Source organism: Triticum aestivum, chromosome 2B (assembly GCF_018294505.1).
Source record: "Triticum aestivum cultivar Chinese Spring chromosome 2B, IWGSC CS RefSeq v2.1, whole genome shotgun sequence".
Taxonomy (NCBI): Eukaryota; Viridiplantae; Streptophyta; class Magnoliopsida; order Poales; family Poaceae; genus Triticum; species Triticum aestivum.
Genome location: NC_057798.1, coordinates 705126661 through 705147481, shown reverse-complemented (window position 1 = coordinate 705147481; position 20821 = coordinate 705126661). Strand labels below are relative to the sequence as shown.

General features: G+C 41.2%; 3 protein-coding genes across 3 annotated transcripts in view; 2 read left to right on the top strand and 1 right to left on the bottom strand.

Annotated features, from left to right (window-relative positions):
* Positions 1 to 303: 303 nt before the first annotated feature.
* LOC123046845 (uncharacterized) lies at positions 304 to 7260 on the top strand. The gene is made up of 20 exons (XM_044470277.1): positions 304 to 566; positions 683 to 771; positions 1191 to 1300; positions 1383 to 1437; positions 1785 to 1873; positions 2078 to 2144; positions 2226 to 2288; positions 2422 to 2592; positions 2693 to 2786; positions 2870 to 2949; positions 3058 to 3130; positions 3217 to 3260; positions 3403 to 3470; positions 3701 to 3786; positions 3888 to 4045; positions 4129 to 5440; positions 5628 to 5914; positions 6004 to 6222; positions 6312 to 6468; positions 6601 to 7260. Exons 1-20 carry the CDS (start codon positions 455 to 457, stop codon positions 6900 to 6902), a joined length of 3636 nt encoding a protein of 1211 aa, XP_044326212.1. The 5' UTR covers positions 304 to 454; the 3' UTR covers positions 6903 to 7260.
* Positions 7261 to 8191: 931 nt separating this feature from the next.
* Positions 8192 to 10317, top strand: LOC123042209 (zinc finger BED domain-containing protein RICESLEEPER 1-like). Its single transcript, XM_044464710.1, has 3 exons — positions 8192 to 8331; positions 8720 to 8832; positions 8932 to 10317. Exons 2-3 carry the CDS (start codon positions 8722 to 8724, stop codon positions 10315 to 10317), a joined length of 1497 nt encoding a protein of 498 aa, XP_044320645.1. The 5' UTR covers positions 8192 to 8331; positions 8720 to 8721.
* A 658-nt stretch (positions 10318 to 10975) lies between these two features.
* LOC123039445 (S-(+)-linalool synthase, chloroplastic) overlaps positions 10976 to 20821 on the bottom strand; it is a 181417-nt gene continuing 171571 nt past the window's right edge. The window contains exons 2-7 of the mRNA XM_044462616.1: positions 13949 to 14174; positions 13336 to 13708; positions 12918 to 13136; positions 12390 to 12528; positions 11628 to 11867; positions 10976 to 11466 (exon numbers count right to left, since the gene is read on the bottom strand). Of these exons, the coding sequence (XP_044318551.1) occupies positions 11194 to 11466; positions 11628 to 11867; positions 12390 to 12528; positions 12918 to 13136; positions 13336 to 13708; positions 13949 to 14174 (1470 nt within the window). The 3' untranslated portion in view covers positions 10976 to 11193. The remainder of the gene's footprint in view (positions 11467 to 11627; positions 11868 to 12389; positions 12529 to 12917; positions 13137 to 13335; positions 13709 to 13948; positions 14175 to 20821) is intronic.

Genomic DNA, 20821 nt, shown 5'->3' with positions numbered 1-20821 from the left:
CCACACCCAAACTAGAACCCAAGCAAGGAATCACCCCTTTCCAACGTGTCAGACTGGTCAATCACACGCCTTGCACACACACAACACACACAAAACCCAAAGCAAAACCGAAATAAAATAAAATTTTAATTAAAGCACAAAAATAGCATCAAGACAAGGCAGTGCTCCAGTGGCAAGCTCACACAGAAGCAGAGAAAAATTAATGAGGAGTAATCAAAAGCTTAAGCCAAAAGGAACTCTCACTCTCACAGAACAGACCCTAAAAGGGCCCACCACTTCCTTTCACCCCCCCTCCACCTCCCCCGGCCCCTACCCTGTCCCCCCTCTTCTCTCTCTCTCTCACCATCCCGCCGGAATCTCGCCTCCGATCCGGCGGCACGCCCGCCACCGACACCGGCACCGGAGAACCGCCGGGCGCCGCCCCCAGAAGGTCCCCCGGAGGGCCGGGGCGTCCATGGAGTCGATCATAGCGCGGGCGCTGGAGTACACGCTCAAGTACTGGCTCAAGTCCTTCACCCGCGACCAGTTCAAGCTCAACGGCCGCACCGCCGAGCTCTCCAACCTCGGTCGGATCCCTGACAAAACCCTTCTCGCGTATGCCAATTCTGTTCGTGCCGTCGGTGCTAACTTTTTTTTGTTTCTGTCGGTTTTGGCCTTTTGGGCGTGATTTGGGGCGCTGCAGATATCAATGGCGACGCGCTGCACGCCAGCCTGGGGCTGCCTCCGTCTCTCACCGTCGAACGCGCGCGGGTCGGGAAGCTCCAGATCACGGTAAGGCCGCCTCCTCGCCTGCTTGTGCCTCGGTGTCGGTGAGCGGATTGCGGCGAATTTGTTGTTCAGAATGTTGTCAAGTTGGTGCTCTTGTGTCTGTCGGTGCTAGAAATTATGGTGAATATGCGGATTCGACTGTCATTGTTCTAAATTCTAGTCGCGTGTCAGAAATTTAGACTCAAATGTTAATTCTGTCAGTACTCTGTTTGGCATTGGCAGGAAACTGTGGCTCTTGTTAATTTCTTCCCTGTAGCCATAATTCTGTATCTTATAGATGGGTGGTCTCACACTTCTTGTGACATTCCAGTGAAGTCTCTTACTTGCAGTCAACATCAACCTTATGATCATAGGTAGTTCTGTATCACAATTGGCGGTGTATTTTCAGGTCTCACAGTTAGATTCTTTTATTATCACTACAGCTGCCATCGGTATCAAATGTGCAAGTGGAGCCAATTGTGGTCAACATTGATAAACTTGATCTCGTGCTTGTAGAGAAGGACGATTCAGAAAATCTTTCCGGCCCTACGAGGTTATAATTCTTCCAGCTTGTGATTTTGTGCCATCATATGACCATTCAATAACTGATGTTCTTTTCTCAACTCATTTATTAGCAACGCGTCATCAACAGCATCAACTAAAAGCACCGGATATGGATATGCTGATAAGGTTGGCTCCATTGCACTTGATGTTCAGTAGTCAGTACATGCGTATTCAAAAAATTTATCTGTAAGGCCACTCAGAGCTGCTTCTGTTAAATGATGATTATACTGTAAAAATCATCAAGGTAGTTCATGGTATTCATTTTAGTTTAATCTTTCTAGGCTTTGTGTTTCTGTTTTATGGTTTGGTTTTTCCTTTGTGTGCATGTCTGCCCCTTTTGTTTTAGTAATAATGGTAATTTTATAATTGTATACAACTGTTTCTGTACCATGGACCGAATGCAAATTTATCAAGCAATTTGCCCTTACAAAATCTGAAATACAAGTGGGCTTAATATGCTATACCGGGCTTAGATTGCAGATGGCATGACTGTACAAGTAGGTATCGTGAACCTGCTATTGGAAACACATGGAGGTGCTTGCGGGCAAGGAGATGCAACATGGTATGTTCTGATTACTTGTCTGCATATTCAGTTCTTCTTTTGCTGATGGCATGGTATGTTAACCTTTTTCTTCTGTCTTGAAAGACATTTAGGCCTTTTCTGGTGACTTATTGCATATTCTGTTTTTTTCCCTATTATTTGTTCCGTGAGTAAACTGGATGCAACATGCACGGACATCGATTTTAATTTCTAATTTCTTTTCAGGTCACCTCCGCTAGCTGCTATCACATTTCGTGATCTCGTACTGTACACAACAAACGAAAAATGGCAGGTATTCTTGCTAGATTAAAGTTGCACTTGAACATGTAAAATTGTCGTTTTCGGCCACCTGATTGAAATACCATTTATACAGGCTGTAAATTTGAAAGAAGCAAGGGATTTCTCCAACAGCACAGGATTCATTTATGTTTTCAAGGTTTAATACTCTCCTAGTTTATCCCAGCAAATTAATGTCTTCTTGTGTTGTTACCTAATGTACTGGGACATAATGAATGAGGACATAGTAAACGCAATTTCTGATCTCCCATATTTTCTGTCCAAATTCACAGAAATTGGAATGGCGGTCACTGTCAGTTGATCTTTTACCCCATCCTGACATGTTTGCCGATGCACGATTTAACTCTTCAAGCAGTCAAGATAACAAACGAGATGATGATGGTGCAAAGCGAATGTTCTTTGGCGGCGAAAGGTTTTTGGAAGGAATATCAGGGGAGGCTAATGTGAGTGTCTGGAATATGATTTGTCAACTTTGAGAATTTGTTAGTTGATGTTGGAAGTTCTGCCTGTCTTGGCTTGGCTTATAAATTTGTCGAACATCAGATAACTCTGAAACGAACGGAGCAGAACAACCCACTTGGCCTGGAGGTTCAGCTGCATGTTACTGAAGCTCTCTGTCCTGCTTTAAGTGAACCTGGTAAATGGTTATTGACAATAAAGCTTTAGCTTTTCGTTCAGTTCTTGTTTGTATCAGTCACACCTGAAAACGCATTTTGTCAGGTTTACGGGCGTTTCTTCGATTCATGACTGGGGTATCTGCGTGCTTAAATAGAGGAGATTTGGATCCAAAGTCTCAACAGGTTTGTCTCTCTCGTGTATTTATGACTGCATTCTTTGTAGTAGGATTATCAGACATATCACATATTGATATTCTTTGCATTCTCTTTTCCTTCTCCTATTTTGAACAGCATGCAGAAGCAGCAGGATCTTCCTTGGTATCCTTTATTGTAGATCACATATTCCTTTGCATTAAAGATGCTGGTAAGGACTAGCAACCAATCAACTTCCAATATGCTATTTATAGACATCTACTCACTTTCTCGTTAAAATTTTATTTGCGTTGACAGAGTTTCAGCTTGAACTTCTAATGCAATCGCTGTTCTTCTCACGGGTACATTTTTAGCTTGTCAATCTATCGAGTACTGTATGCTTTGCTAATTACATCAGTATTTATACTTTCTTGTCAGAGATTTTTTTTGTATCGTAGTCATCTAGTGACATGATGACAACTGTTTTTCTCATTATTTTTAAAGGCTAGCATTTCAGACGGGGAGAGTTCAAAAAACTTGTCTTGCATAAAGGTTGCTGGGTTGTTTCTGAGGTAAGATAGGTACCCTGTTTATAGTGACTAAACTATGCAAGTCATGAAGTTTATAGTCATTTACTTACTCTCTTAAATTAGATGGGAATCCAGTACAATTTATATCTATGCACTGCTTATGTTACTTTGGTAATGTTAACTTCTGATATAACAGTGATAGAGATTCTATTTAAGCTATGTATATAATACTCACCTTTGCTGGGTCTCATGTATGAATATTATTTCTACAGGGACACATTTTCTCGTCCTCCATGCACATTGATACAACCATCTATGCAAGCTGTTCCACAAGAACCCTTGCCTATCCCTGATTTTGGTGAATACTGATTATGCCTTCGCTTTTGTACTACTGCTTGTATCATATCAAGTTATCAACCATCTCTGGGCCTAATCTATTATATGTTACTTTATTATCAGGTCAAAATTTCTGTCCTCCGATCTATCCATTTGGGAATCAGTTCTTGGAATTCGCTGCTGGAATTCCTTTGTTTTCCCTTTATTGTCTCCAGACCACTCCTTCTCCATCACCTCCAAAGTTTGCTTCGAAAACAGTCATCACATGCCAGCCTCTTATGGTGTGTCTTCTTAACATTAACAGTGAAACATAATGTTCAACTTTTCTGTTTGATTAAATATTGCCTGTATTTTTGCATTTTAGGTGACCCTTCAGGAACAATCCTGCTTAAGAATTGCCTCATTCTTAGCTGATGGAGTTGTGCCCAATCACAGTGCCACAGTTGCTGATTCCTCAATTAACAGCCTGTCGTTTTCTCTCAAAGAGTTCGATCTATCTGTTCCGTTAGATGCTGAAGAAATTGCAAGGTGCAGTGGAACCAAGACCGCTTGCTCCCAGTCATCATTTTCAGGAGCAAGACTGCATGTAGAGGACCTACACTTCAGCGAGTCACCATCAGCAAACTGTTCACTACTAAACCTTGACAAAGATCCAGCTTGCTTCCTTCTTTGGGAATATCAACCTGTTGATGCCAGCCAGAGGAAGTGGGTTAGTAGAGCTTCTCATCTAAGCCTCTCGCTTGAAACCTCTAGTACTTCAAATGGACAGAGAGTAGTGAGGGATCCCTCTCCAAATGTGTTGAAATGTATTGAATTAGATGACATTCGATTTGAGGCAGCTATGGTTACCGCAGATGGTAGCCCTCTGTGTGATTTGCCACCCCCAGAGGGGGTTGTGAGAATTGGTGTTGCTTTCCAACAGTTCATCTCCAACACTTCAGTTGAGCAGTTGTTTTTTGTCTTAGGCCTCTACAGCTACTTTGGGCAGGTTGGAGAACGAATTTCAAAGGTTAGTAAAGGTAACAAGTCTGGCAAAGATAGTGAGCCTTCAGTTGACAATTTTCAGAAAAAACTTCCCAGTGATACGGCTGTGAGCTTAACTATGAATAGTCTCCAGCTCAATTTCTTGGAACATTTGTCAGCGGGAGACATACATATGCCCTTGGTTCAGTTTGGTGGAGAGGATCTCTACCTGAAAGTTTCTCATCGCACTCTAGGTGGTGCCTTTGCAGTCACAACTAACGTGATGTGGAGAACTGTCTCAGTAAACTGTTTGGAAGGAGAAAGTGCTACAATCCATGAGAATGGCACTGCCATGACGGGTGAACATAACGTTGTGGTATGTGAAAATGGGCATCCCAAGATGAGACCGGTGTTTTGGGTTGACCATCGTAGCAAACACCACGCTACAGGTGCTCAATTCATTGACATAAACATCACTCATGTAATGCCTTATGACATGAGGGATATGGAGTGCCATAGCTTGAATGTATCATCGAAGGTATCTGGTGTCCGTCTCGGAGGTGGACTGAGTTATACCGAGTCTTTACTGCATCGTTTCGGTATTCTCGGGCCTGATGGTGGTCCAGGGGAAGGCCTCTTGAGAGGCCTGAAGGATTTATCTTCTGGTCCACTCGGGAAACTGTTCACACCATCTCACGTCACTGACAAGGAAGGCAAGCATCTGCAACTTTCTAGATTGTAAAAGCTCTACTTTAGTTACTATTAGTACTGAAACAATACATGGTGAAATGTTCAAGTCCTTATTTCAGATGGTGGATAAAAATCTTTGTTTCTTGTTTTGTTTCTTTTCTTGCATTGTTTGAAAAGTGTTTCTCATCCCGTTATCCCCTAATGTTACAGAAGCAAGATCCGAAGGCAATGACAGCAATTCGAAGTTTGATCTGGGGGTGCCAGATGATCTTGATGTGTCAGTTGAGTTAAGAAACTGGTTGTTCGCACTTGAAGGGACAGAAGAAGTAGGAGATTGGTCTTCTCCTCGTAGTGGTGATCCTATTAGTAGGGAAGACAAATGTTGGCATACAACATTCAGGAATCTGCACTTGTCAGGCAAAAGCAGTGACAGACCTAACTTGGGAGGTGCAGAGAAGGTGTTGGGCAAGAAGGCATTTCCAGTGGAGCGTTTTACGGTATATCCATGACAGCTGCACTTTTGTATTTCAATTTGGTGCTCGCCTTCTCTGTATTCTAATTGGCAGATATTTGGTGGCACCTGCAGGCTGGAATCGAAGGTTTACAGGCAATTAAACCTCGCTTGAGAAATCAATTCGTTGGAAATGGAAAATTAAACAATAGTCAGTCATGCAGTGGATTGAACAATTCAAGTGCTATTGGTGACCAAGGTGTTGATGTTGAAGCTACCATGGTCATTGGCAAAGATGATACTGGGGATGCCAAGTGGATGATGGATAATGTAAAGTTTTCAGTTAAAGAACCGGTAGGAACACTTCTTCCAATATTTGTCAAAAACTGTTGGGAATTTGCCACTGTTACACCTCAACTATTTATATCCATTTGAACGTGCAGATTGAGGCTGTGGCAAAAAGAGAAGAGCTGGAGCACCTTGCCATGATTTGCAGATCTGAAGCTGATGCTATGGGGAGGATCACTGCTGGAATTCTCCGTCTGCTTAAACTTGACAAGTCTCTTGGCCAGGGAACCATAGAACAGCTGAGGAACCTAGGTATGGAATGAATTACTTTTTTTTTTGCGACAAATGGAATGAATTACTTTACATGGCCTGTTATTCTTTTCTTGCTGCTTTTCTTAAGGAGAAATGAGGTTGCACGTGTCTTACAAAGCTGTGCTGCTGCAGGAAGTGGAGGCATGGACAACATTTTCTCGCCTGGCAGGCTCAGCAGGCAGAACAGTTTTGGCAGCGTAAGCACCCCTAGGACTCCCAGGACTCCAATGTTTCATACAACCTCAAATGCGGCGTTGAAAGAGGCCCTGGAAGCGACAATTGCTTCGCTACAAAGCGACATCTCGGAATCCAAGGCCAGATGCGCGTCCCTAACCAGCACCGGAGACGAGAGCCGCGCGGAGGACATCAGGCAGCTGACCGACAAGCTGGAGAGCATGCAGTCCCTGGTGACAAGAATGAGAACTTTGATCTGAGCTGTAAATGTGTCATTTCCTTTGGGTGTACAGGCTGGGCAGTGGTACAAAAGTGGGGAGCGGCTAATGCTGCGATTTTTGCGAAATTATTCTTTTGTTTGTGTACATCTATATTACACGTTCCTTTGGGGTATAAAGGTGGAAAGGTGGAATAAAGGGTTTCCTGGATTATGTTTTGTAGCTGGAAGTCAGGGTGGGCAGCAGCAGCAGAAAATTTTGTAGCTGGAAGGATGCATAAAATGTAGCGGTGTGATCGAAGTAGTCGTTAGGAAGAATCGAACTGTTATTTGTATGTATGATGATATGCACATAGTGTTTTGGCAAATCCCATCTTTTATTTATTTTTGCTTAATATCCACTGGAGGCCTGGAGATTGTTTTCGCGGTGTGCATAGTCAAAGTTTTGGATGTTCTTCCTCACGAAATGTATAAACTAAGATGATTTGAAGGCAAATTTCATGCGAGCATTCCTTGTTCAGTTCTTTTGTCATTCCAGATTCCCTTAGAAACAGGAATGGAAAATGACCCGAAGGGGAACATATTATCTAGTCATTTTTCAATAGAAAAAAAATGATACTACCTCCGAACTATAAAAAGTGTCGCGGTTTTGAACTAAACCCAGTTCAAAATTAGTTTGAATCTGCGACACTTATTTTGGATCGGAGGAAAATCCTAACAGGCGGCCAGAAAAAAAGAGAAGTGCATCGATAAACCTGGGTACATACGAACCCACTTAAAAAAACACATTTCTAAATGCTAAAAAAAAATCTGATGAGCCTGGGTACATATAAACCCACTTAAAAAAACACATTTGTAAATGCTAAAAAAAATCTGAAAAAGGTTGCACATATACGTTTTCATGTTTTATGTGCGTGCATTAAGTTTCACAGAAAAACAACTTTTTTGTAGCCTGTGCAAACAAAAAAATGTGTCGTAAAACGCTATTTAGAAGCTCTAAAATTTGTCTTTTTTGCGGAGACAAAACGAAAAGACATTTTTTCAAAAAACTTAGTGCCGCGCACACACATATGCGAACATGTATGTGTGAAATTTTCTTTTGAATTTTTCGACATTTTAAAACGTGTTTTAAATGCATTTTTAAAAAAATGGGTGCATATGCCCATGGGTTCAGGACTTCAGGGCATGCTGACTCCCAGAGAAAACCCATATTTAAAGGAAAAAACCCCCCGAAAAACCAGTTTCTATGGCGCGGCGGCATTTTCTACGGGCTAGCCGACTACTCCACGCATTCAGGGTGGTAGTTGTTTGCTTCTGTGAACCGTGGGAAGGGAAGAGGGAGCCGGAGCCCGCCCATTTCTGAAACTGAACGAGGGAGGGAAAGGTTGTCGGTTGCCAGCGCCCCCCGGCGAGAGGAGGAGAGCGGCGGTTGTCCGGCGAGAGCGCACGCCGAAAGTCGGCGATCGGTTCAGGTCAGCACCCTGTGGGCTGTGGCTTTGCTCTTCTCGCCCTCGCTCGTTAGCCGGTGCTCTTTTCTGCCGCATCCCCCCCTAATTCTGATCAACAACACCTGCGGTGCATCAGTAGTGTTATACAGACAACGGTTACATTTGTGTTTGCACATGTTGCTACGTGCTCGATCGATGATCTAGGTTTAAGCTTAAACGGGGATAATGAGTCTGGAAGTATGAATTTATTTTGGTCCTTCAGTAGTGGTATGTTCTTTTTTTAATATTTTTGGTTGGGTATTAAATCGAAAAGATTGTTCTTGCACGGATACATCATCTCTTCTTGGACTGAAATCTGGTTTCAACTTGTACTCAACTACTGATATGGGATTATTAATTTCTTACAATGCAGCCATGGAGCATCATCCTTATGAGCAACACGAGGAGGGTGACTTGAAGAAAGTGGAGGCAGAACATGATGGAGCTGACGGGTCATTCAAAAACGAGCACCACAAACGGTCCAAGGTCTGGGACGTACTGGCAGAGCCTCCTCTTGGAGACTGAATGTGGTTTCTTCTTGCACTGAACTACTACTGACATGGATTATTTCTTCTCACCGTGCAGGCGGCCATGGAGCATTCTGATGAGCAGCACAAGGAGGATGGCAGCATGGAAGTGGAGGCAGAATTGGATGGAGCCGACGGGTCACTCAAAAACAAGAGCCAGATTCAGTCCAGGGTCTGGGATGAGTTTGAGCCCATCTTTCTGAATGACAAGGTTCAGTTTGCACAGTGCCTGAGCTGCCACTTTCTGTTCAGCTGCAAAGGAGATAGCTGTCTGCGCCGGCACCTGGAAACCTGCCCGGCCAAACCGGAAGCGGTAGAGAGGCCACAGAAGGACTCCTGCTTCACAGATGGTAGCAGCTCGAGTGGCGCAACCGGTCGGCCTGTTCAAGGGGTGGCAGATCATCTATCCCTACCAGCATCAGATGTTCCAAACCTGAAGAAGAAGCAGAAGACCTCATCGATGAATACTGGGGACGATACAAGCGCCAGCAAGTTTGGTCAGGAGTCACCTTATCAAGATGTGGCCAAAATGATCATATGCCATGGTTATCCCTTGTCGATTGTGGAGCATGAAGAAATGAAAAGGATTTTCAAGAGCATCAACCCTGTGGCTAGTGTCTCTCGTAGTGATATGGAAGACCATTTGTTGGATCTATTTCAGAAGGAAAAGATGAATGTCAAGGATAAAATCGCGCTAACCTCGCGGCATGTCTCTCTGTCGGCAAGCATCTGGACTGACGATGGACCTGAGCCGACAGTAAAGTACCTCTGCTTGACAGCACATTTCATCGGTGAAGACTGGAAAGTTCACAGAAGAATAATAAAGTTTGGCATGTATTGGTGCTCACCTACTAATTTGGAAAGGACTATACACTGCAAGGAGGCCTGTGTTCCACAGTCTGAAAGTGGATCTTACAATGTCATATGGGATGCAATCAGAGATTGGAACCTTGACCAGAAGATATTGAGCTTCACTTCAGTTGGTGAAATCAAGAACGATGCGAATACCGCGAGGCTCAAGGCGATGCTCATGGAGAAGAGGTGCCTTCCCATCAGAGGCAAGCTATGCAACATCGCTTGCTTGGACGACATGATAAACAGTGTTGTCGCCGAAGGACAATCAGACATACTTCTCCTTATTGGTGATGCAGTAATGGACTTTTTTGTGGCGCATGCATCTTCACCATTGGCCCAGCAACAGCTTCTGGAGGCCATTTCACAGATGAGCTTGAAGTGTCCACAGGAAGATGCCAAGTGGTGGCATAAGTTTTATTTTAGGCTTGAAGTTCTGTTGCAATTCAAGAAGTTGTTTCCTGCTGAAGAAGTGCTGTCTCCAGAAGATATGGGAGTTATTGTGTCCATTTGCAAGATTTTGAGAACGTTTTATCATGCCATCGAAGTAATTTCTGGCCCGAGCTCTCCGACTGGCAAACATATACTTTAACGAGGTATGGAAAGTGAGGACTGTTCTGCAGGAAGAAGCATCAAATGAGAATGTCGAGATTGCTACATTGGTCATGGTGATGCAGCACACATTCGACGAGTACTGGCAGAACTCATACGTGTGGTTGTCGATACCTGTTGTTCTAGACCCTAGATTCAAGATGAGCTTCATCGAATTCCGTCTGCGACGAGCTTACGGCGCAGGTTCAGCGAGCTACTTATCCGAAATACGCGACACGGTCCAGGAACTCTTCAGCGAATACTACAAACCGATGAGTCAGCCGAGTGGCGCCGTTGTTTCCAGGAGTGCAGATGATAAAGATTCATTGGAAGATTGGGATGAGCATCTCAGTAGACAGATGTATTCAGAGCTTGATGACTACCTTGCGGAGGGCCTAGTCCCAAGAGAGGATGATTTTGACATTCTGAAATGGTGGATGGAACATGCCACCAAGTACCCCACGCTTGCGGCTATTGCGCGGGACGTCTTAGCAATGCCGGCGTCTGCCGTTCACTCTGAAGCGGCATTCAGCATCACTGGACCGGTGATCCCGAAGCACCATAATGCGCTGAGCATCAGGACGATTGAGGCGCTCGTCTGTTCTCGAGATTGGATGAGATGAAATGGCGAAGATTCTATAAGCCACTCGACGCAACTATCATACATCCAGTAGCGTGATGCAACTATCTTTTGTAGAACTTTTGCATGTTCATGTGGGGTTAGTAGCCTAGTTCCACAGTTAGGCTGTTCATTTTCATGTTTGACTAGATGTTACCTTCTAAATTTGTTATTTATATGTCACGGCCACAAAACCCCATTGCAATGCATAAGGTTGTACCAACTATCAACCTATTTGTATGTGCTAGCATGCATGATTCAGAAGAGCAACATCCTGGTGTAATCCTCAAGGATGGGGAGCCTCTGTTCGTCGTCATAGCCATACATGACGCGGACCATCCTTGCAAAGTTGAGTGATGCCCCGATGAAGGTATGCGATAGTGTTGACTTTGTCCCAGAGAAGCATTCCCTATTCAGATCCTGCCATTCACTCGCGATCATCTCCAGCATGTGCTTCTCCGCATCACCATGAGGATTTTCTCTGTGGTACAACTCCTTGTAAGATCCGTCGAGCCCTTCTTGTGATTCATCCTGCATGGGGTGAAGAAAAATAAATGTCAGATCATGTCTAATTTGGTCAATGTTGATGTGGATGCGCACCCTCATGGATATGTACTGAACTAATTCATGTACGATTATTGGTAGTGCTAATCCTGCAGTCTTATGTGATAAAGTTCTTGGTGTGTTATAACCTTTGCACTGCCCATGTCATCCCAAAGCCTCATGATCTTTGCAGTGCAGGAGATGATCCGAAGCATGTGGTCGTTGTTGCCCTCTGTTAAATCATGCCCTAGCAAGAAGAAAAGATGCAGGAGTACTAGTGGTGCTCCTGAAGTGACGATACCGTTTCTTAGGTAGTCCTCTGATGTGGGGGCCTGATTAGTATATAGCCATTTTCCCTCAATCATGAATCCATCAAACAAAGCGGCCCACTGTAAGAGTAAAATGAAGGAAGGTAAGATGAATGCTTCTAGTGTAATTTTATTATATGTTCTCTTTGTAAATACAGTAAGGTAATTAATTGCTCATGCATTGTAACAGGAGCGTAAAAACTTTCTGTGCAATCAATGTGATTTACTTGACATTTTAGTGTTATAATGTGACTACTTATTAAAAATGGACTTTAGCTGCTAATTGAATCGGTAGTTTTTGGCTTGACAAAGAAAACGTGATTTTTTATAAGAAAATAAGGCATGTACAGTTGAGATGGTTTTCAAGGAAAACCGGCCGGGAAAATTGTCAAACCCGGAAATGGAGAAGGTGGGGGTGGGGAGGGAGAGGGCAGACGAAGTAAAGGAACATAACACAAAAACTTGAGTATTTTTTAAGTAGGAGAGATCACTCACAAATTATATACTACACATAAATATGTGAGGTAGTAGTGTTAATATATTTAGCTCCTTGGGGAAGTTAAATTAAAGGAAAAAAATGAAGAATCATTCCAGTAGACATACAGCTTGCTTGAGATGAGTGATAGGGTTCAGTCCATGCTCTTTTCTAACCATAGCGGCTATATCATTTGTGACAGTGTAAAGAGCCCTGTAACATGATATCATGTAGCTCGGGAGTGAATCAACAGCAGCAGGATCCCACCTGTCAAAATGTGCAATCTGTGTGTGAAACTTCTATAAGACAATACTTTTATACCATGTATAAGGTCTTAACTAATCCATGAGTTTTTTATTCCATTAGCAAGGTAGATGCAATCTTGGGCATAAACAATCTCTAATATGCAATGTTTTCGCTTGTTTGTATGATTATAGAATAAATAATTAGAAAACTATTAATCTATATGAAGATCTTTCTCATAAAGACATAATGTTTATTTCGAATTAATCTTAACACATCTGATGCCAATTTAAAGTCTGAATATGCTGTTGGACATATATAATATGTCATTTATTTACAAAGTAAGGTGACTATATTGCCTCCCTAAAATAAATTAATCTTAATCATTATGGGAACAACAATGCAATGCTCACATTTTGATTGCCTCATTGAAAAGAGAGAGCTCATTTTGTGTGGCGACAAGATCAAAGATGTCATCCACAATGTAGACCATGGAGACGATCTTTGTGATCTCAATCCGATATCTAGAGAAGGACAAACCCTCAAGGACAGTCATGGGCCACATGAACCATTTAAGTACTTGGTCCCTTGCAAACGGTATTTCTTTAGCCAATCCCAAATCCTTCCACCATCTGTGTGAAAAGGAAGTTTTCACATAGTGAAAACCACTACTCTATTAATTGAGTGAATACTTGAGCAAATAAAATTCTAATTAATAAAATTGGGCCAAGAGTTCTAGCGTTCCTCTCTTATCAAGAGAGTGAGCGTATTGAACATCTTCAACAAAATTAATCATGGAAGGAGAGTAGTTTATTATGTATATATCTATACCTCTTAACCTCTTGAATTTCCCTCTGATGCTGCAACTTCTTAATCTGAAACTCTGCAAGTGCCAGATTCTCAATTGATGTGTTCCTAGTGGGCAAGCTCTGGAGGTAACTCAGATGGTGCCTTGCCTTGTACTGCATCAGGCTCACATGATAGGGATGGTCTAGTGACCGCCTCACATATCTTGCAAGGCTTGGCTCCAAATACTTAATTGCAAGTCTAAGGTGCTTGCCCGAGAATTCATTTGCCTTGTACAGTGATGGTTCTCCCATGTTGAGGTATGACATGTCTTGCAAGCTCAGCATCCCTCTAATGTCTTTGGTGAGCCCATGGTTGAAATCACCATTATCATTTGTGAACTTCCGAAGAACATCGTCTGCCATGTTGTGGAGAAGGGGTCTTAGGCATAAGTCATACATAGTGACAACATACGTCCCAAGGGAGGTACTTATACGGTCCACAAGGAAACGCTAGAATTATTTTAGACTTGGCCACTTGAAGATTTTTTTACAGCAAAGTTATCACATAAAATTTATTTCATAGACCAAATAGCACTGAAGCTTCCCAAATTCTTGTGTTTATCTTACGTGACAGACTAAGATTTTCCTTTACTTACCTGCCGAAACATAATATCCAGCTTCTCTCATCAGCCTCAGTGAAAGGGTTGCATCAAGTAAATCATCACTATGAACGAGATCCACACATGCATCCATGACACTGTCGATCTCGTCTTGGAAATAATGATCGATGCAGAGGCGCTTGAGGTGATCAACAGTGGTCAACATGTCCCGTCTACTCATTGGATACTGATGCAACAACGCCTGAACATTCGCTAGGCTTTCCTGGTGTCACACAAAGAGCAAACTTCTTTTTTTCAAAATACATATAATTTATAAAAGTGCAATAGATATCATATATTATCTCAGTTCATAAGTAGATGACATTGTAAAAAAACATGCATCAAAACTTCTCCAACTTTGATTATTAATATATGAAAAAATACTCAGGTTGGCCAGGCGATAACACTTACAATAATTTGTTTTTTCAATAAAAATACTTTTATGATACCTTAGGTTTATATTGTATTAACATATTATAAGAATTAACAATCAAAGACATATGCATATAAAAATTTGTGCTCATTCCAAAAATATGTCAATAATTTGTGAATCCAGTACACATCTTCTGTTTCTCATCAGTTCCGGAGTAGGTGTCACTCTAGGATGTTGCACAAACAAACAAAAGTTATCTTGAAAACAAAATCATGAATTGCTAGCTTGAAGTTAGGAGATTCTTTTGGTGGAATGTGACGTTCATGTTGACAACGAGACATTCGTGGTGAGACTGAAAGAGCTAGCCTCAGCACTAGCTTCGAAATCTATCCCTAAGGTAACTAGAAAATGGAGGTAAACATGCATGCTAATTGCATTCAAATAACTTTCCATGACAAACAACACTTCCTTCATCCTGGTTTATCCCCCCTCCCCCCCGCAATAATCAATTTTAGCGCGAATTGTTTGGAGGGGAAGTCTACCCTTTTTAATGGATTCGGCGAGTGCAATTTCTTTTCCTCCAAGACGACCCACAATTTTTACTTTTACTCCCCTTATATCTGTTTTTTAGTTAATTCAATGGCTTTTTTCATTGCCTTTCGGAATGAAACTCTTTTTTTAATTGGAAAGCTATATATTCTGCAAGAATGTTAGGCTGTCTATAAGGTTCTTTAACTTTTTCGATAGAAATATTAAATCTCTGGTTTACAGAGTTAATTCCCTTTTGTAGATCTTTCTCTAATTCTTCGATTGCTCCTTTTTTCTTTAATAAATTTGGGAATCCAATATGGATTATGACGTGGATCGTATCGATTTCTTTTTGGATTTCTATATGTGTAATTACTTCGGAACTTGAACATGAGTCCATTTTTCTATTATGTGTAATTACTTCGGAACTCGAGTATGATTCTATTTTTCTATTCGAGCCCTTTTTCCTATTCTTTTGTATATAGTTCTTGATACAATCCCTTATTTTTTATCTTCCTGTAGACCTTCAGAATAATTTTTTGGTTGTGCGAACCAAAAGGAATGGTGATTTTGGGTTGTACCAAGTCTGAAACCGACTGGATTTATTTTTTGTCCCATATTTTTCTATTCTATATTTTTTTTTACTGGGAATCGAAATCTTAGATGGATCTAAAGGTTATTTAGATTTCTTTCCTATATTTAGTACAATTGTTATACCCCCACTCCCCTATCATATTTTAGGTTTAATTTTGACCATAGGTTTAACTAAAAGATTATAAGTTATATGTCACAAAAAGTTATACTGTTAGATTCATATACTTGCAAGAAGTTTCGTGGTATTATTTTTGTGACGTACGACATATATGTTACTAGTGAAAACTATGGTTAAAATTTGAGTCAAGATACGAGTGAGACTAATAAACCCGAATGAAGGAAGTACGAAAATAAAATGATGCAAACGACTGTATTTCACGTTCTTGTACAACGTGACCCGTTAAGCAATACTAATACTAACTGTTACGATATGTAACAATTGTACGGCAACAATATCTATACCTGCAAGTCAAAATCATGCAACAGCTCATGAGACGCAGGCTCCCACCCGGGATATATCCCCGGTGAAGGGCGGAAGAAGCCACGGTTGCGACTGGTCCGGCCAACATTCCGGGCCACCGGTGAAGCCGAATGGAGCAGTGGCTTAGCGGAGCAGATGGAGAAGAAGGTAGGCGCAGCAGCCATCAGTTTCTTAATGAATGGTAGTCGGCTAGCTAAGTGTGGCGTGTCACGTACAGATGATACACTAAGTAGGCTAATTAGGTAACTTACTGGCCTGGATGATATGAGATGAGCATGTGCATCAGCTATGCCTTATGGACGGATGGAGGATATGAGTTATCTATGCATGCCTCCAGGTTTATATAAGGAGAGAGAGATCGGGGGGGGGGGGGGGGGGGGGGGGGGGACGGGACGACTTCAAGCTGCATCGATCCGGGACGGGACGACTTGAAGCTGCATCGATCCATACTCCAGTGAGTGACTGATGTGTGAATTGGGACTGTACCATCCATCGTTGTTGTTGTTGTTGTTGTTGTTGTTGTTGTTGTTGTTTTCCAAAAACAAAAATAACACCCCAGCCATCATGATTGATCAATAATTGGAGTTATGAGCTTGGATCAATAATTGAAGTTATGAGTTTGTCATAAGTCAAACTTGTTTAAATTTGACCAAGCCTATAGAAATATATATTGACATCTAGAACACCAAATTAGTTTCATGAAATTCCTTATTTATGAAATATATTTTTGTACTATATGTATCTAGTTTTGTACAGGTCTTACCATATTTTTCTTGATAGTTAGTCAAATTTCAATTATATTTCAATAGTACAAAAATATAAGGAACGAGTCCATTAAGTTTCATAAAGAATCTCATAAGATAAACATAGAACTTCAATTATTTTGAAACGGAGGAAGTAGTTTCTAGCAACAAGTCCATTAAGTTTACACAGTTTCCTCACGCATGTCATCTTGTTCTAAGCGTGTTTAGTTTAGCGCATACGCCCTTTGCCCCGAATTACTTGCTGCTCAAATGGATGTATCTAGCACCCCGATATGCATATGCATGTATGTATGTATGATTGTGATGAACAAGATAAATATCTTCTTGAAAGAAAACAGACAAATATTGCATCATGGTGCACACGTACGCTTTGTCCCTCTGCAGCCGCAACTTGCTACCGCCACACATGTGTGTATATTATATATTTATATACGTACGTCTCATGTAGCTTTTTCGATAAAGACATCTCATGTAGCTATACAACAAAAGAACCTGACTACCTCTTGGAAAGAATTTGGTTGTGAGTGGAGTACGGAAAAGTCTACTGATGGGCAAGTTCTCGATGGGTTGATGTTGCCTAATACTCTCGAGTCATGACAATGTATTTTTTTTTCCCAAGGGGACGAGTCATGACAATGGAGGTGATTAGAGCATCTTCAATAGTCGTCCTATAATAGGGCATCAAAACTTGTTGTAAAATTTAGGGTAAAAAAAGAAGCCTTTTGGGGCATGAGAAAGAGCGTCTCCAAGAGATGCTCTAAAATAGGGCGCCCAAAACATCAAACTCCTTTAAAAAAATGAATATCCAAACTACTTCGATCTCACATTGCATACTTCAATTCAAACTCTCAAACATGCAAAGTTTAAACATACTACTAGGTAAACCTCTAAATACTCAAACTTTTAGACTAACCGAAGCACTACAAACATGGAGTGCACGAGTAGAAGCAAAAAGCCAAAATGTGTGCTACTAGAGGTTCACGTGCTAGTTCCCGGGCAGTTCAAACTATTGAGTTAGGGTAGTCCACTATTCATTTCGGAGTTCAAACAACAAAAGTTTTGATAACATTTTTGGCATTTTAAAAAGCTGTTCTTAAACGGCGATGATCTTTTTTTTAAATATTCTAAATCTGGTCTGAGAAGTTAATTATTCAAAGTTAAAACAAAAGAAGTTCATAATAATTGAAAAAATGGTGTGAAGTTCAAATTAATATGAACGAGCTCTTCGTGTTTAAAAAAGTATAAAAAAGCCACGTGAAAAACAAATCAAAGTTCACTGAATAAAAAAAATAATTACACGAGAAAGCCTGAAAAGGCCGCGGAACCCAAATCCAAGAGTATGGGGACGAAAAATAAGAAAAAATTAAAATAAAATAAAGTCCTGGATGAATTTTTTCGATGGTTTAGATGCAACACCTAGAGAAGTTCATAAAATATTAATGAAAACAAACTCGGTAGTTGACAAAAACCTTTGAAATTTCACTAGACAAAAATACAGAAGCTCATAGTTGCAAAAAGTAAACAGAAGTTCAGAAACAATTGATGCATCCCGTCGAGATGTATACGATAATGCTGATTATAGAAGAACCAAAATAACATAAGAGCTCGCCCATACGATTTATGTGTGTAGGCGCGGCAAAAAGTGCGAAATGAGGATGGGCTAATTGGAGGACTTTTTAGAAAAACATATTTTCCACATCACAATTTGTTTTTGAAAAAAAAATGTACATACACAAATACATATATAACACGTTCAAGGTAATTTTCATAACAAATATACTCTACTTCCATACGTGGTCAAATACATGCACGAAAATTGGTCTCTTTTTTTGTTATCGGGGCGGGATTTTTTTTGTGTGTGTGCGTGCAGCCTGCAAATCATAATATTTTTTAACGAAATTTTACAGATCCGCCGTGGATATGTATAAGTTTTCACAGATTTGTTTCTGGATTTTTTTTAAACTTGAAACTTTTGAACATCTAGGTAGCTTGTGTAGGTTGAGAGCCTGCGGCTGATATTGCAGTTTGTTCGTGGCCAAGCAACCTCGTAGCGCGAGTGAGCGACGGGTCTGTTCGGCGTACGCGCAACCGGAGTCACCATCAAGAGAGCACGTTTGCTACGTGCGTCGGTACGTTCCCTGGCCTGATATGCCGCAGGGGGTTCTCACGTTGAGGCCTCGAGGGCACATGAATATTCTCTCTCTCTCTCTTCTGTCCGCATGGACACACATGGATAGTCTCTTGATGGGTTACGTGCGTACAGGGTCTTCTTGTGTCTGATATGCCGGAGTGGTCGATTCCTCGAGGACATAGGAATAGTGTCTTGATGGCCAAGTTCTCGCGCGGTTACCATCTCACGATCAGATCGTATCTATGCTCGTACGTACTAGTACTGTACTGCTGATCAGGATACGGCGAGACCCTGCCCGCCGCAGGATCAGCTCAAGCCTCAGGGCCTCTTTGATTTGTCGCAGGATTGTTAAAACGTAGGAATAGAAAAAATAGAGGATTAGGATGTTATGCCCATTGAATTCCTACCGGATTTGAGTTTGTTTGATTGTATCACAGGGAAAACAAAGAATTTCATTCAAGAGGATGAAGCGGATGCTAGAATTCCTATGAAATGTAGTAGTAATGATTCATTAGGAAAAATTCCTGTAGGATTTAATCATACGAATCAAACAACCAACATGAAAAATATTCCTATGGATTCTAACCCTCCAAACATCCTGTAAAAATCCTTTGAATCATTTGAATCAAATAGGCCCTTACGGTTCTGCCGTGAACTTGAGGATTTTAGCGTTTCAGCGCCACCCTAAAACCTTGGCAATTTTATAGGGAAATATTTATGTTCAACCGATTGATCACCTTATGTTTGTTCATTTGCATAACTTTAGCCGAGATTCCTAAACTATGGCCGAGATGCGATTATTTTGGCGCGATGTTCTATGCCGGCATGAATTCTAGCTTCATTTTGCTATCTACTTGCTATGTTTGTTGATGAAAATTTGTTTGCTGGAAAAAGACTGACCGAGGCGGAACAAATGGGCCAGACGGTTGGCGCACTGCCCAGAAAATCACGAACAAGGGGTGAATGTCGCCCCTACTGTCGACCTAAACGGAACAAAAACAGACAAATTCCTCATTCGGCTGGGTCAGACGGTTGGAGTTGCCCTAAGTACTGCATGACAAAATCTGATGGAAAACCAGAGCAAAGATGGGAAAATGGAGGACAATGAAATGGAGAGGAAGTCCGGGGTGCAAAGCACTCTCGTCCATGACAACTGAGTACAGATGCAAAAGTATAGAATAACTCACAGGTTGTGCAATATTATTATATATATTCATAAAAAAATAAATTCATTTGCATTATAGGTAATACCAAAATGAGAATGACAGTAGAAAAATGAGTTCTGATAGAAAAAAAATCATGGGGTGCTTTAAAGAGCTCCAATATGTGGAGGCAAAGATACTAATTGGACCTTACAAAGTGGGTCAGAGATTGTGTGGGGTGAATGTTTCCCTCATGAGGAGGAAGCTACAAAGTGTGAGGGCAAGGATACTCACAAGACGCGCCGAACTATCTAAATTTGAGACAGTCAGTAGCATTTGGGAAACATGTGCTCAGTTTTCCTACATCTACGTTCTTTCACTTTCTTTGCAATATTCAGTGTTGACAGCCATATGCTTTTTTTAAATGTGTTTTGCAGGCTTCGGCAAAGTTTACTAAACTGACCAGCAAATGCGCGCAAGAAATGCACAGAGTATCTGCTCTGATGTTGCTATTTCTCTTCTTATGATGCTCTGAATTTCGGTTCCTGATTTTCTTCTTGTTATGTTCTGAGTGTTGATGAATAAAAGAAACAAGAAATGAATAGAAAGTGCAGGAGGGACGTGAAAGTGAAAATGAGGACTCAAGTGAAAAGGAAACTAAGAGAGGTCCCCGGGAATAGTTAATTCTAAACTATAAATACTTGTATGCAAAACATAAATGAAACTAGATTGTATGCTGATTTATATGTTTGGATTAATGAAAAACATAAATGAAACATAAATTGTCTGGTTTCATGGTGATCATGAAATGGCTTATACATCTGTCTGTAGGTTAGGATAACTTGTTTTGTTCCTAC